The 16,583-nt window shown below is 34.3% G+C and overlaps 1 protein-coding gene across 8 annotated transcripts in view; it reads right to left on the minus strand.

Annotated features, from left to right (window-relative positions):
- LOC134706194 (rho GTPase-activating protein 21-like) overlaps positions 1-16,583 on the minus strand; it is a 70,194-nt gene that overhangs the window by 7,852 nt on the left and 45,759 nt on the right. For all 8 annotated transcript variants that reach the window (XM_063564905.1, XM_063564906.1, XM_063564904.1 and 5 more), the window contains 12 exons: positions 12,843-12,944; positions 11,916-12,014; positions 11,423-11,555; positions 10,998-11,058; positions 8,413-8,523; positions 7,988-8,071; positions 6,872-7,072; positions 6,505-6,691; positions 5,706-5,860; positions 2,836-2,961; positions 2,176-2,284; positions 1,174-1,337 (listed from right to left, as the gene is read on the minus strand). In XM_063564905.1, coding sequence (XP_063420975.1) covers positions 1,174-1,337; positions 2,176-2,284; positions 2,836-2,961; positions 5,706-5,860; positions 6,505-6,691; positions 6,872-7,072; positions 7,988-8,071; positions 8,413-8,523; positions 10,998-11,058; positions 11,423-11,555; positions 11,916-12,014; positions 12,843-12,944 — 1,532 coding nt within the window. The remainder of the gene's footprint in view (positions 1-1,173; positions 1,338-2,175; positions 2,285-2,835; positions 2,962-5,705; positions 5,861-6,504; positions 6,692-6,871; positions 7,073-7,987; positions 8,072-8,412; positions 8,524-10,997; positions 11,059-11,422; positions 11,556-11,915; positions 12,015-12,842; positions 12,945-16,583) is intronic.

A 16,583-nucleotide genomic window follows, 5' to 3' on the forward strand; every position in this document is an offset into this window, starting at 1 on the left:
TTGCGCTTTTTCATAGGACATTTGCGCTTTTTTTTGTGGACACTTGCGCTTCAAAACATAGGACATTTGCGCTTTTTAAAAATGGACATTTGCGCTTTTCACATAGGACATTTGCGCTTTTTTTATATATATATCTATGACTTCCCTTTTCTTTTATCCGGGCTTGGGACCGGCAGGTTTGACCGGGCAGAGTTAAAGTCATTCTTTATGGTTAAAAGTTTAAAAATCATTTCATAGCACAAACATGTCATATTGTTGATATTTGTTTAAAAGTTTATGTACAGCTAAAAGTACACATTCTTATGAAATAAAACCATGCATGTACTGTCATCACAATTACAGGTCAGTTATAGCTTGATATTCGAAGCCCAATGAGTGAACAAATTTTGCTCTTGTTGTCTGTCCTGATTGGTACTTAAATAAATGATCGAGTTTCTACTTTTCAATTCTTGTTTGGGGAGCCTGTTCATTAATGTACCTAATCATAAACATTTTTTTCATTTACTAGTCTCTATAACTTTAAACTCCATGTCCAAGACTGTGTAAATGTGAACTAACTATAATGACAAATATAAGTTAGTTTTTTTAACTTAATGATTACTTCTCATTAAGATTACAGGTAGACCACTTTAGGTAAAAAGCGCAAATGTCCGGTCAATTTAATACAGGTGAATCAAAATTAAAAGCGCAAATGTCCTATCGTTTTACAGGTAAAAAAGCGCAAACGTCCTGTGCCCAAATATTGCAACTACATCTAAATGTTAAATGAAGAGCTATATTCATTTCTTTATTTGGTGTATGAATGTTTGCATACGTCTAAAGTAATTTCAGATTCCATACATATGGTTTACTTTTATAAATTGTGACTTGAAAGGAGAGTTGTCGCATTGGTACTTATACCACATCTTCTTATATCTATATATATCTTCTTATTTCACTCCTTTTTTTTGTTAAGAAAAATTCCCTGATCAGATATGTTGCTCTCTTCTTCTGATTGAACATTTTTGTTTTGGTAGATCTCCTCCCATTTATTCTGAACTTTGGAGACCATGATGTACAGAATTGTCATATTGTTATTAAACTGATCAGTGCAATTTCTCATCCAACATTGTTTTTTGGTTATTTATGCATGATTAAGACAATCTTTAAAGCCAAAGAGAAATAATTACTAACCTTATTAATATGACCATACCCTGCTACTTTATTTAAATGTTCAGCAATGTGTTTAAAAGTTTCAAAATGATGTTCTGGAAGCTCATGGAGAAGACGCTTCAGTTTTAACATTCTTCTTTCTGGGTCTTCTATTCTACTGGCATTTATAAAAGCTTGGTATAATTCTGAAGAGAAAAAATTATGTACAAATCACTCATGTCTGCAAAAAGATCAGTGTTAGGACTTTGAAAGGTACTATTCAATATTAAGCCACTCACTTGTAATATGAGAGTGGGAACTAAATATTTTGCAATTTTTCCCTTTACAAAGGGGTATTACTCTAGAATGGTTCAAGTGATGATACCAAAATTCAAACTCTGTCTGTTTTTTTGTGGTAATAAGCATTGTGTATAAGTTTCATAACATTTGGTAGAGGCAAACTTAAGTTAGAGAACAAAAATTAAATTGTTTGCCATTTTCCATTTACAAAGGGGCATAACTCTAGAACGGTTAAAGTGACGCCACCAAAATTTAAACTGTGTTTTGTTATATAAAGCATTGTGTATAAGTTTCATAATATCTAGGTGAGGCAAACTCAAGTTACAGAATGGAAACCAATTTTAGGGCGTACATCCATACAGACAGACAAGAGTAAATCTTAGCCCCCTCTCCCAACAGAGGTGGCATTGTAACAAAAATGTGTGCTTAGTACACAGATGCCCCATTTTCTATGCTCAGTCAACAGTGAAATTGGAGTCAAAACTCTAATTTGGCATTTAAATTAGAAAGATCATTTTATAAAGAACATTTGTATTTAGATTGGACTTCAACTTCATCAAAAACTACCTTGACCTAAACACTAAAACCTGCAGCAGGACAGAGGGACAGACAAATAGACGGATGCACAGACCAGAAAACATAATACCCATAAATGGAGCATAAAAATCAATTTTCACCAATACTGCACTTTTAGAAGGTGTCTTTTGTAGATTAGCAATTTTGATAATAAGATAAATGTTGTACCTGATGTTACTAAAGATTCTGGTAGTTTCCTGAAGAATGCCTTTAACAAACTGCTTATAACATTAACATCACACCATTTCTCATGGTCAACATTCATATTGTCTATACCCTACAAAATATAACATTAACATCACACCATTTCTCATGGTCAACATTCATATTGTCTATACCCTACAAAATATAACATTAACATCACACCATTTCTCATGGTCAACATTCATATTGTCTATACCCTACAAAATATAACATTAACATCACACCATTTCTCATGGTCAACATTCATATTGTCTATACCCTACAAAATATAACATTAACATCACACCATTTCTCATGGTCAACATTCATATTGTCTATACCCTACAAATGCCCAAATTCAAACATAATCTAATTAGAACACATATCATGTGTTCATGTTTTGCTTACACAGATGTGACAACATTTAATACTACTTTCTGTTTCAGAAAACGTTTAGAATCCTCAAGTCTTGTTGTAAGGATACCGACCTTTATTCTAAGGCTAATATAATATATATTGCACACAAGCTCTTGAATTGCAGGCCAATATTCATACAATTACTCTATAATACTGCAGCATTACGTTCTCTTTAACTACATGCGATCTCTCGACCTCTGTAAATGTGAGGAATGTGTAAACACTGACCTTATTAAGTTCCTCGGTCATCATGTTGACTGCGGCAGTGTTACCAGGCACTCTATAAACACCAGTCACTTCTAAACCTCGAGCCTCTACAATCTTTGTACAGAGATCCACAATCATTGGTACGAACTAAAACATAAATATACATTATCACTGCTATTAGTACACTAAAGATCGAGTTAAAGTATGCTGATAGGTATTCTATGATCTGAATCAACTTCTGATAAATATTTGTAGAATTTTAAACTGCAGGCTCTTGGTCTTTGTCAACAAAGGACACTCTCCATTATTGTAGAACAGAAAAATAATCATGAGAAAAATTTTTGTTGATTTTTTTTTTATGATCATTTACATTCTCTCTATCTTCTTTAGTTTTTCCTCAAAACACAAGAGGGTTAAAAATAATCCTCATATAAGGTACACACTCCTATAAAGATTGAGTCTACTACCTATATCAGCAAATTTGATTTTTTTAGTAGAAATTGCCTTGCTGATCATTTTTTTAATGTAAAGTGTCTATTTATCTATCATTATTTCATAATGTATTAAGGAAAAGCCCCCCCCCAAAAAAAAAACTAGAGGCTCTAAAGAGCCTGTGTCGCTCACCTTGGTCTATGTGCATATTAAACAAAGGACACAAATGGATTCATGACAAAATTGTATTTTGGTGATGGTGATGTGTTTGAAGTTCTTACTTTACTGAACGTTCTTGCTTCTTACAATTATATCTATAATGAACCTTGCCCATTAGTAACAGAGAAAAATATTTGGTAAAAATTTACATAAATTTACCGAATTAATGAAAATTGTTAAAAATTGACTATAAAGGGCAATAACTCCTTAAGGGGTCAATTGACCATTTAGGTCATGTTGACTTATTTGTAGATCTTACTTTGCTGAACATTATTGCTGTTTACAGTTTATCTCTATCTATAATAGTATTCAAGATAATAACCAAAAACGGCAAAATTTCTTTAAAAATTACCAATTGGAGGGCAGCAAGCCAACAACAGATTGTCCAATTCATCTCAAAATTTCAGGGCAGATAGATATTGACCTGATAAACATTTTTATCCCTTGTCAAATTTCCTCAAAATGCTTTGGTTTTTGAGTTATAAGCCAAAAACTGCATTTTACCCCTATGTTCTAATTTTAGCCGTGGCGGCCATCTTGGTTGGTTGACCGGGTCACGCCACACATTTTTTAAACTAGATACCCCAAAGATGATTGTGGCCAAGTTTGGATTAATTTGGCTCAGTAGTTTCAGAGGAGAAGATTTTTGTAAAAGATTACTTAGATTTATGAAAAATGGTTAAAAATTGACTATAAAGGGCAATAACTCCTAAAGGGGTCAACTGACCATTTCGGTCATGTTGACTTATTTGTAAATCTAACTTTGCTGAACATTATTACTGTTTACAGTTTATCTCTATCTATAATAATATTCAAAATAATAACCAAAAACAGCAAAATTTCCTCAAAATTACCAATTCAGGGGCAGCAACCCAACAACAGGTTAACCGATTCATCTGAAAATTTCAGGGCAGATAGATCTTGACCTGATAAACATTTTAACCCCATGTCAGATTTCCTCTAAATGCTTTGGTTTTTGAGTTATAAGCCAAAAACTGCATTTTACCCCTATGTTCTATTTTTAGCCGTGGCGGCCATCTTGGTTGGATGACCGGGTCACGCCACACATTTTTTAAACTAGATACACCAATGATGATTGTGGCCAAGTTTGGTTTGATTTGGCCCAGTAGTTTCAGAGGAGAAGATTTTTGTAAAAGCTAACGCCGGACGACGACGGACGCCGGACGCCGGACGCCAAGTGATGAGAAAAGCTCACTTGGCCCTTTGGGCCAGGTGAGCTAAAAAGGGGGAAAGGATCAGTATTTAAGGGCAATTATTTCAAGGAGATAACTCTTCATTATTGTCTTAATAGTAAATCTTGACATGCTTATCATATTTTGCTTCATTTTCTACCTTTCTATTATAATTTTTAAGATATTAGGCAAACACAAATAATTGGTAAACAAGAATGTATCCCCAGTACACAGATGCCCCCACTCGCACTATCATTTTCTTTGTTCAGTGGACCGTGAAATAGGGGTTAAAAACTTTTATTTGGCATTAAGATTAGAAAGATCATATCAAGGAACATGTGAACTAAGTTTCAAGTTGATTGGACTTCAACTTCATCAAAAACTACCTTAACCAAAAACTATAACTTGAAGCTTGACGAACAGACGCATGGACAAAGGAAGAGACAGACAACAGATGTATAGACCAGAAAACATAATGCGCTTCTACTATCGTAGGTGGGGCATAAAAACATCACCAAAAGGCAAAAACTCTAATACTGAGTTGGCTGATGATTTTGACCATATGTACTGGTAGAACTTGTCTGGCTGATGATTTTGACCATATGTACTGGTAGAACTTGTCTGGCTGATGATTTTGACCATATGTACTGGTAGAACTTGTCTGGCTGATGATTTTTGCAGGTTGATGTGTCTCTGTATGTAGTTTTCAAGATAATAGGCAAAAAGAGGCTGTTGACAGCAAACTGGATTTTTTAACATTTGCTTGTGTCCTGGCATTTTCAATCTTTCAAGAACCATAACTCCTGAACAATGTAAGTGAATTTAGTCAATTGACCTTCTTAGTAGTTTCAGAGGTGAAGATTTTGATAAAAGTTAACAGACAACAAATACCAAATTGTTTCCTTTTGTTATCACATCTCCCTTGACTTTTAATACCTACAATCATTAATTAAGTGAAGGGATACAACATTTAATGGGGACATCAAACTCTCCTGTCCCCTACCCATTATCACCCCTCCCCCCACACTTTTGTCATTTAATACCTACATCATTATTAGGTGAAGGAATACAACATTTGATGGGGACACCAAACATTCCTGTCCCCTCAGCATCGTCAGCACCACCTGATCCTGCTGCATTTGATGTCTTACGAAAACTTTTAATTCTGTCTTTTAGGGTTGTTTTCTGCTTGGAACTATCATCTGTTGAAATAAATATTTTAATATTCAAGCAATAGTAATAAAAAAAATACTAAATAGAATTTCATAAATATTAATACAATATTTGAGAGTGTATCATACATGTTTTATACCCAAGACATATTGTTGGTAGATGAGCTGTGTATTATAAACAACTAAAGTTATTTTAATATATACTCATTGTTTCTATAGAAACTCTACTATTTCATTATTTATGATTTTAAATAAATTAATTCAACAAGAATACTAAAAAAAAAAGATTTGAATGAACAAACCAACTTAAATGATTTTTGTTTTTTTTTAATAGACTTTAATGAGGCCAAATAAAATAATATGTGTGTTTCCTGTTTCCTCTTTGAAAAAAATAGGGTAGGTAGGTAGGGATTTTTTTTTATTTTACCATTTTTTTTTACATTGAGTCTATGGGAGAGAAATCCTGACTTTAACAGTGCTTATTGAAAAATGACCAAAAAAACTTTGGGGTAGGCTATTTCTAAGCTTAAAGAATAGGGTAGGTAGGGAAACAGGAAACACACATGCTTTTTTATTTGGCCTGAAGATTAAGTACATGCTTTATAAGTTGCCTATCAAATGCTTTATACAGTGAACTTGACTTTTTTCCTTTTCCTGTCTAACTTTCTCCTTACCTCCTGTCTTTCTATCTTTCCTCTTCATACTTGGGGAATGTGGTATCTTTATGATAGACTTGGTTGACAGTCGACTCTTTGGTTTGTGAGGCACCTGTGGGGAACTTTTGACTGAAACTGCTGATGTTTGTGTTGTCATCTCATTGGATTTTCTGATTATTAAGTTGGCACTAAATAAACCTTGATCCTAAATATCAACAAAAAAATATTTTTTTTATATCATGTTTACTTTTTTTCATGTTTTACAATTATCAAAGCATGAAAACATAGCATTTTACAATGAAACAATAATAATTAGTAGTTTTTACTAAATCAAATTAAATTAAGATTTGTCTCCCTTTATTACTATTTCTGCTTTAAAACTTACATCAAGATCTGGGTTGTTATTTTTCTGTACAGCTTCAATCCAAGACAACATTGTATCATGATCATCAGCTTGGAACAAGTATTCTGAACCATTGTATGTCTTCAGTCGGAACACATTCCTCTTCTTTGTGTAGTCATAGGCTATATCTACCATGGAGGATTTCACAGAGATGGGCTGTTCATCAAAGGCAAACGGATGAGACTGAAACAAAAATATCAGTAAATCAAACTTATAATCATATGTTTTGATATGTCTAGCATGTGTGTAATTTCTTTAGCTGAATTCAAATGACTTTATGTTAAAATCTAAATTACAATTTTAAATTACATTCTGCACACATGGTAAGATAAAATGATAACACCAGAAATAGCACCATAGGTTTTGTTTTGCTTCTTTTGTCATTAAAGTAAATTTGAATGTTTTTCCTCCTTTTATTTAACATTGACAGAATTTACTGTGCCGTTGAGACTAGTAGGTCTACATAAGTGAGATTTTTACTCAAGTTTACTTTTTTGTATCTAATACTGCACATCACAAATTGTCATTTAATGTTCTCTTCTTACAATAAAATATATCATAAGGGCTATTCCAGAAAAAAATGTATGGAGGGGTTGGAAGGCACATTGTATTAATAATACATGGGTGATGGGTATCAGAGCAACTTTTCACACTATAATGCACTATAATTCTCAATTACAATTTTCTGGGTGGCGAGTGCTGACAAACCCCCCCCCCCCCCCCCCCCCCAAACATTTTTTTCTGGAATAGCCCTCAGTAGGAAACAGAGTAAAGTTAGGATAATAGGATAATGGCAGAAATACACAACATCTATTAGGAGTATTTCTCAAAATCAAAGTGCAAAGGTCAAACAGAATAAATATCATGAGCTGCTAGACAACCAGTTCAATTTTGTTTTCTGTACAGGGAAAATGAAAATATTAAGTGGAAGTATATCATGTTTGTAAATGGTATATACGATATTTAGTCTCATCTTGTAAATGGTATATTATGTATTATTTTACACTTATTATCTCGTAAATGGTATATACAATATTTAGTCTTATTTTGTAAATGGTATATAATATCTACTCTTTAACTCCTGACATTTCTCCTTACCCCTTCTTTCTTTTCTTTGTTAAGAAATAGTGCATGCCCACGTAACTCTACCCAAACAGGTCTCCAGGATCTATCACTGTTTCTCTGTGAGACAAAATATAGTTTTATATGAGTTTACAAACAAGGAGTTTATATAATTAAAGTGTCTTAATTACTAGTGAACAATCTCAGGCAGATAGAATCAGACATATCGACTTTTTTAGGTGTAATTATTTTGTCAGGTTGCAGTCATATTTCCAATTAATTATTGTAAAGTCTATTGTGATTAAACTGGAGTTTGGTTTTCTTCCTCATAAAACCAAACAAAATACATGCATTTTTAGCCTAATAAGATAAATGTATTGACTGTTGTGTTTTATCCAAATAAAATAATTGCATTTCACTGTTTCTATTGGGTATATCTCTATATTTACTGTGGGTTTTACCTTTCCATCAGCGATATCTGTTTTACATTGTAGATATCCCATCTTAGATATTTCTTGAATTGGACTGGCTGGATCTTGCCTTCGTTCTGTTGCCTCTAATATCCTTGGAGTCTATAATAGAATATGTTACCCTTCTGTTTACTGATAGTTAAGAGCATATGATACAATAATATACTGCTGTTATAAATGGTTTCAAATGATAATCCAGGACTGTATCTACAGAAACAACTACATAGTTCATCTCTAAATCAATTCATTCTATACCCAAGTAACAATCCTAAACCTCACAGTTTATGATTGATACCAGGCTTACATTAATATATAGTAACTCTTTAGGAAAACATAAACTGTTGACATAAAGATGTGTGTCTCGCTCTGTCTACAGAAAATTCAGAAATAGATAATATGATTGACAGCAACTTGTTTATTAATTTAAAGACTCTGGTCCATGATTTTGTGGGAATGGATTAGAAATGAACAACAAACTGAGATTTTCTGATATTCAATCCACTGAACAACAAATATTCAATGATCTGTCAAACTTCAGAAGAAAACTCAACATTCAAAATTGCTAGTTAATTCAAATTTGCTGGACCATGACCTAGAGCCCAGGGTCTCAAAATTGTTATAAAACTTATTTGTATTAATAGAAATGCAACTCAATGTCTATTACAAGTAGTTTCTATCAAATGAATTTAAGCTGAAAACTTGACAATTATTGACGCCACAGCCATTCCTGAAAAATACAATCCCTGTGTCTTGCTTTTAATTCCAAAATTAAAATAAGTATATTTGTTCATGTTGATGAGTTTTCCTGTGTGCATTGTTTTACACTAGTCATTGTGGGGTCTTTATTAGCTTGCTGTTCAGTGTGAGCCAAGGATCCATGTTGAAGGCCATACATTAACTAATACTGTTCAGTGTGAGCCAAGGATCCATGTTGAAGGCCATACATTAACTAATACTGTTCAGTGTGAGCCAAGGATCCATGTTGAAGGCCATACATTAACTAATACTGTTCAGTGTGAGCCAAGGATCCATGTTGAAGGCCATACATTAACTAATACTGTTCAGTGTGAGCCAAGGATCCATGTTGAAGGCCATACATTAACTAATACTGTTCAGTGTGAGCCAAGGATCCATGTTGAAGGCCATACATTAACTAATACTGTTCAGTGTGAGCCAAGGATCCATGTTGAAGGCCATACATTAACTAATACTGCTCAGTGTGAGCCAAGGATCCATGTTGAAGGCCATACATTAACTAATACTGCTCAGTGTGAGCCAAGGATCCATGTTGAAGGCCATACATTAACTATTACTGTTCAGTGTGAGCCAAGGATCCATGTTGAAGGCCATACATTAACTAATACTGTTCAGTGTGAGCCAAGGATCCATGTTGAAGGCCATACATTAACTAATGCTGTTCAGTGTGAGCCAAGGATCCATGTTGAAGGCCATACATTAACTAATGCTGTTCAGTGTGAGCCAAGGATCCATGTTGAAGGCCATACATTAACTAATACTGTTCAGTGTGAGCCAAGGATCCATGTTGAAGGCCATACATTAACTAATGCTGTTCAGTGTGAGCCAAGGATCCATGTTGAAGGCCATACATTAACTAATACTGTTCAGTGTGAGCCAAGGATCCATGTTGAAGGCCATACATTAACTAATGCTGTTCAGTGTGAGCCAAGGATCCATGTTGAAGGCCATACATTAACTAATAATTGTTCAGTGTGAGCCAAGGATCCATGTTGAAGGCCATACATTAACTAATACTGTTCAGTGTGAGCCAAGGATCCATGTTGAAGGCCATACATTAACTTATAATTGTTCAGTGTGAGCCAAGGATCCATGTTGAAGGCCATACATAATCCCTTCGTAAATTTTACGGACGCCATCACGAGTTGGTTGACCGTTATGGAATAACCGTTTCACAAATGATATCGGATATGTTCCTAACGTCGTAACTACAATCCCCTTCCCTTTCATGAATTTGACCTACCGAATTAGACTATTTACCGGATTTGTAATCACATAAGCAACACGACGGGTGCCGCATGTGGAGCAGGATCTGCTTACCCTTCCGGAGCACCTGAGATCACCCCTAGTTTTTGGTGGGGTTCGTGTTGTTTATTCTTTAGTTTTCTATGTTGTGTCATGTGTACTATTGTTTTTCTGTTTGTTTTTTTCATTTTTAGCCATGGCGTTGTCAGTTTGTTTTAGATTTACGAGTTTGACTGTCCCTTTGGTGTCTTTCGTCCCCCTTTTTAACTAATGCTGTTCAGTGTGAGCCAAGGATCCATGTTGAAGGCCATACATTAACTAATGCTGTTCAGTGTGAGCCAAGGATCCATGTTGAAGGCCATACATTAACTAATGCTGTTCAGTGTGAGCCAAGGATCCATGTTGATGGCCATACATTAACTAATAATTGTTACTTTTTATACATTGTGACTTGGATGGAGAGTTGTCTCATTGGCACTCATACCACATTTCTTATTCATATACAGCATTTTTTTTCATTTCTTCCATCATTGAAAGACAAAACAGAAAACTTAGTTATTATTTTGAATACCTACCCGTTCACCAAAGAATGCTTTGAGTTTGGTCATGCTAGGAGGCTTCTTAGGGGTAATCATCCTGAAATTAAAATAAAGAATTCATAATCTCTGATGAAAATGCTGTACATTGGCAGTAATGAAAACATGTACCATAATGTGTTAATTGAGGTCTAATGTCAGACCAAAGTTTCTAGCTTCATCCATGGATCTTTTAAGTCAAGATATACAACAAACAATAGGCTGTAAAAGTGACAGCAAATCAGATTTTCCTGCAAAGGTGACGAAACCTGAACAGTTAAACAGGAATAGAGACAACATTTAAACTTAAAAACAGCTCTGAATTTGGACTGCGCACCATACATCCCCAAATCAATATCCAATTTTTCTTTTGACAAAAAAAAATGTTTTGCACAATATGGTCAATTTTGGGCATATTAACTTACTGTACGTCAGTGTCTGAGTGACTGTGAGTCAATGATTTGTCGAGTGATAACTTATTGGTATCTCTGTCTTTGGCAGTAGCCATGAGGTAGGACGTCCTTCTTTGGAGTTTGATCGCCTCTTCATCTGGAGATGCTGAATGAAAAACTCAAACTTTATAGAAACTGTTAGCAATAAAAAAAATATGCATTAATAAAAAATTATGAATATCATAAAATCGTTGAATAAAATACATTTTTTTTTAATTTCTATACATTTACATTAAAGTTAAGATATTCTATTTTGGTTTTAGAGAAAGTAAAAAATGTTCCTGCGTCTTCACTCAATAATTTCACAAAACATCTTGATTAAAGACCATAGACTTGTGTTACAATAGGAGGTTCTTCAATCTTTTGGTTTTTGAGTTGTTCTTTTGACTGATAATCTTTAGTTGCTGTGCACTACTAGCAAAGAAGAGGCTTAATATCTTTTGGCATAACCTGTTAGTTAACTTACAATCAGACTTCTTCCTGAGTATTACTTTAGTCTGTGAATCTTTGATTGGGGTACTTGTTAGTGTCATACCACTACTTGAAGAAGGTGGTGGCATAATGCCTGAAACATACAAACATTATATTTCTATACTGATCATAATTTACTCATAATGAATACAAAATTCCTATTACATGTAATATAAGTGATTATTTTCTTGTAGTTTGATGTGAATAATTAGTTTCATAATTAATGTTTCAAACCAAAAGTCAAATACCTCCACAGTTCTTAGTCATGACCTAAACTTAAAGGTAAATCAGCATTTAGGCTAAAAATCTTTTTACAGTAATAATGTTGGTCATTCATGTATCTTAATTGCATTTTTACAGTTGTTTTTAATTTGTTCTCTTTTTCCCTTCATAAAACTGAACCTCACAAATAAAGTAGTATTGGAGACAAAAATCTTGTATTGACACTACTTTTGGTAGATGAAGTGTCAATCCATCTTTAATAGATTTCAAGATAATAGGCAAAATTGTTCACAATTGGTAAATATGGCTACAATGAGGGTGTCTTATGACTTTGACTACTTGAGAGGGTTTTGCATGGTCCGTAAGGTCATTAAAGAGCAATCGAACTATAATAAGGAGTCAATTCATGATTTCAACAATGCTATATATATTGGTAGATCTTGTTAACATCATCAATTTTTATATTCCAAGTTTCCACGACCGTTTTAAGATAATTGCGCAAGTTGAAATTTTTTGAGACTTTCTTGTTTGATATGATAATCTACCAAAAACAGAAAAATAAAAGCACATGGATGATTAATCCACATAGATCATGGACCTGGATGTGTGTGTAGGTTTTATTGTTAGTGTAGTGGAGATAATCTAGGATCAATAACTGCTCCTTATCTTTTCACATTGTATATTAATGATAGATGCTTACTAGAGGATGAGTATGATATAGTGGTGGCTTCAGGTGATGAATGTTGTCTCCACTGCTGTGATGGCGGAGAATCAGGACTTGTCTCATCTTGAGAACTGCCATCTGAAAATTAACATATATAATTCTAGAATAAAATTAGATTTTTCTGCATAGCTATTTGAATATTAGCTTTCAAGACTTTAAAATTCAAATCAGCTATTTCAATAGCATGATTAGATGCAAAAACCAGCAATTTTTTTATAATACGATAACTAAACTAACCTTTAAAGTTTCATTGTCTTTCGGTATTTGAGAACCAAGGAAATATAATTATTCATTGATCCCAAAGACATTACATTCAATTAGTGGAATGAGCTTAAAAAGTTCACATTACAATTTTCATTTTTTTTATTTGTTGAAATAAAAAAAATCGTATATATAGTTAAACAAAGACTTTTTACAAGTCCTACTCCAAACATTTCCTTGGTGCCAAGGATGTAAACAACCAGGAATTATTTGAATCTGGGGGGTAAGCCAAGACTATGGGGGATAGTTATAAGTTCATACTGAAATACACCTGAAAGTAGCATGAACATTAGCCGTGCCCTCTCTAGTTTGGATAGTTCTCATCATACATTTCTAATCAATTTCCTGTAATTCAAAATTATTCCAGATCCAACTAATTAATTTTTAAAGGTCACAGGATGGCCTTCAACAATGAATAAAACCCTTAGCATATAGTCATGATAGTAAGATATATAAAAGTTTAATCTGGAAGACAATTTCTTTATGACTGACTCTTATAATATCTACCAAGTCTACCCTATATATCTGTATTGTAGCCTGTGTCTAAACTTACCATCTAAAGCTGTGGAACTGAACAGACAAACTTTTATAAACATTTAGGTTCAGATTATTTAAATTCAACATAATCCATGAATTATTCCTAGTAATTTCAAAACTTCAGTACTCTGATGACACACGTTTTATTTCCTTGTACCACCGGACACAATCAATATTATAATTAACTCATGTGTCCCTTATATTATAATTTCCTCTAATCACAAACTATCCTTTTTCTACATAAAATATACACTACATGTAAGAATAAAATTTGTACATATATTCATCACTGTGTTATATGTTAATCACATGTATTCTATTTTATGTAAAATTCTCACAATTTGAATTGGAATGACATTTTGATTTTGTTCCAAATTAAACTGTTAGAAACCTTTATGTGACATAAAGTGCTGCAGTTAAGTCAAAGCATGTGAATTTCATATTTGCTTCCCTTAAAGTGAAAAAGAAACTGGTTAACCTTTTTATCAATGCATTGTTAATGTATATGTTTCCCTTGAATTTGTTGATACAAGTACATGTATACATGTATGATATAAAGATGATAAAACATCCTTCCTTAAACCCAGGAAACTCTACAATGGTTTACATATGATACACACAATACTAATCCATGTATTGCATAACAAACTATGATCATCCACACAGTTTCAGGACTAACAGGTTTTGTTTACCATTTCAAGTGAATTTAATAAAATGTCATAATTATTGACTAAAATTAGTCAAATTTTTTATATTTAATACTATTTTGTTTTATTTTCATTTAAATGTAAAGCAAATGTAATTAGAGCGTACCTCAATTAAAGGTGAAGTACCTATAATGGTTTACTTTTTAAATTGTTGTTTGGATGGAGAGTTGTCTCATTGCCACTCACACCACATCTTCCTATATCTAGTTAGGTAGTATTTCTGTTTAAAGTCAAGTTTATGTAATATAATATTTAATATCAACTTAACATTATCAAGATCTGTGAAAATAAGGTCAAGGTCAGGAGAACTATAATGTCAGACAGATAATCATTCTATATGCACCCTCAAATAATTAATGAACTGATAGTTAATTGCTTAATGTCCCCTTAACTAATTATAAAAAAAGAAGACAACCTATAACACGTAGTATCAGAGAAACAGACATATTCATGAAAATTAACTTTGACCAATGAACCATGAAAATGAGGTCAAGGTTAGATGAACCATGACACACAGACATACATGTATTCACCTTTCAATCGTTCTATATACAACGAATTCAGTTGACCATTTACTTATGGTATCTGAGAAATGGCATGTGTGAACCATAGACTATTGCTTAGGACCTCTGAGAAATGGCATGTGTGAACCATAGACTATAGCTTAGGACCTCTGAGAAATGGCATGTGTGAACCATAGACTATTGCTTAGGACCTCTGAGAAATGGCATGTGTGAACCATAGACTATCGCTTAGGACCTCTGAGAAATGGCATGTGTGAACCATAGACTATTGCTTAGGACCTCTGAGAAATGGCATGTGTGAACCATAGACTATTGCTTAGGACCTCTGAGAAATGGCATGTGTGAACCATAGACTATTGCTTAGGACCTCTGAGAAATGGCATGTGTGAACCATAGACTATTGCTTAGGACCTCTGAGAAATGGCATGTGTGAACCATAGACTATTGCTTAGGACCTCTGAGAAATGGCATGTGTGAACCATAGACTATTGCTTAGGACCTCTGAGAAATGGCATGTGTGAACCATAGACTATCGCTTAGGACCTCAGAGAAATGGCATGTGTGAACCATAGACTATTGCTTAGGACCTCAGAGAAATGGCATGTGTGAACCATAGACTATAGCTTAGGACCTCTGAGAAATGGCATGTGTGAACCATAGACTATTGCTTAGGACCTCTGAGAAATGGCATGTGTGAACCATAGACTATTGCTTAGGACCTCTGAGAAATGGCATGTGTGAACCATAGACTATTGCTTAGGCCCTCTGAGAAATGGCATGTGTGAACCATAGACTATTGCTTAGGACCTCCAAGAAATGGAATGTGTGAACCATAGACTATTGCTTAGGACCTCTGAGAAATGGCATGTGTGAACCATAGACTATTGCTTAGGACCTCTGAGAAATGGCATGTGTGAACCATAGACTATTGCTTAGGACCTCTGAGAAATGGCATGTGTGAACCATAGACTATTGCTTAGGACCTCTGAGAAATGGCATGTGTGAACCATAGACTATTGCTTAGGACCTCTGAGAAATGGCATGTGTGAACCATAGACTATTGCTTAGGACCTCTGAGAAATGGCATGTGTGAACCATAGACTATCGCTTAGGACCTCAGAGAAATGGCATGTGTGAACCATAGACTATTGCTTAGGACCTCTGAGAAATGGCATGTGTGAACCATAGACTAGTGCTTAGGACCTCTGAGAAATGGCATGTGTGAACCATAGACTATTGCTTAGGACCTCAGAGAAATGGCATGTGTGAACCATAGACTATTGCTTAGGACCTCTGAGAAATGGCATGTGTGAACCATAGACTATCGCTTAGGACCTCAGAGAAATGGCATGTGTGAACCATAGACTATTGCTTAGGACCTCTGAGAAATGGCATGTGTGAACCATAGACTATTTCTTAGGACCTCTGAGAAATGGCATGTGTGAACCATAGACTATTGCTTAGGACCTCTGAGAAATGGCATGTGTGAACCATAGACTATTTCTTAGGACCTCTGAGAAATGGCATGTGTGAACCATAGACTATTGCTTAGGACCTCTGAGAAATGGCATGTGTGAAACATAGACTATTGCTTAGGACCTCCAAGAAATGGCATGTGTGAACCATAGACTATTGCTTAGGACCTCTGAGAAATGGCATGTGTGAACCATAGACTATTGCTTAGGACC

Source organism: Mytilus trossulus, chromosome 2, assembly GCF_036588685.1.
Source record: "Mytilus trossulus isolate FHL-02 chromosome 2, PNRI_Mtr1.1.1.hap1, whole genome shotgun sequence".
NCBI classification, from domain to species: Eukaryota; Metazoa; Mollusca; class Bivalvia; order Mytilida; family Mytilidae; genus Mytilus; species Mytilus trossulus.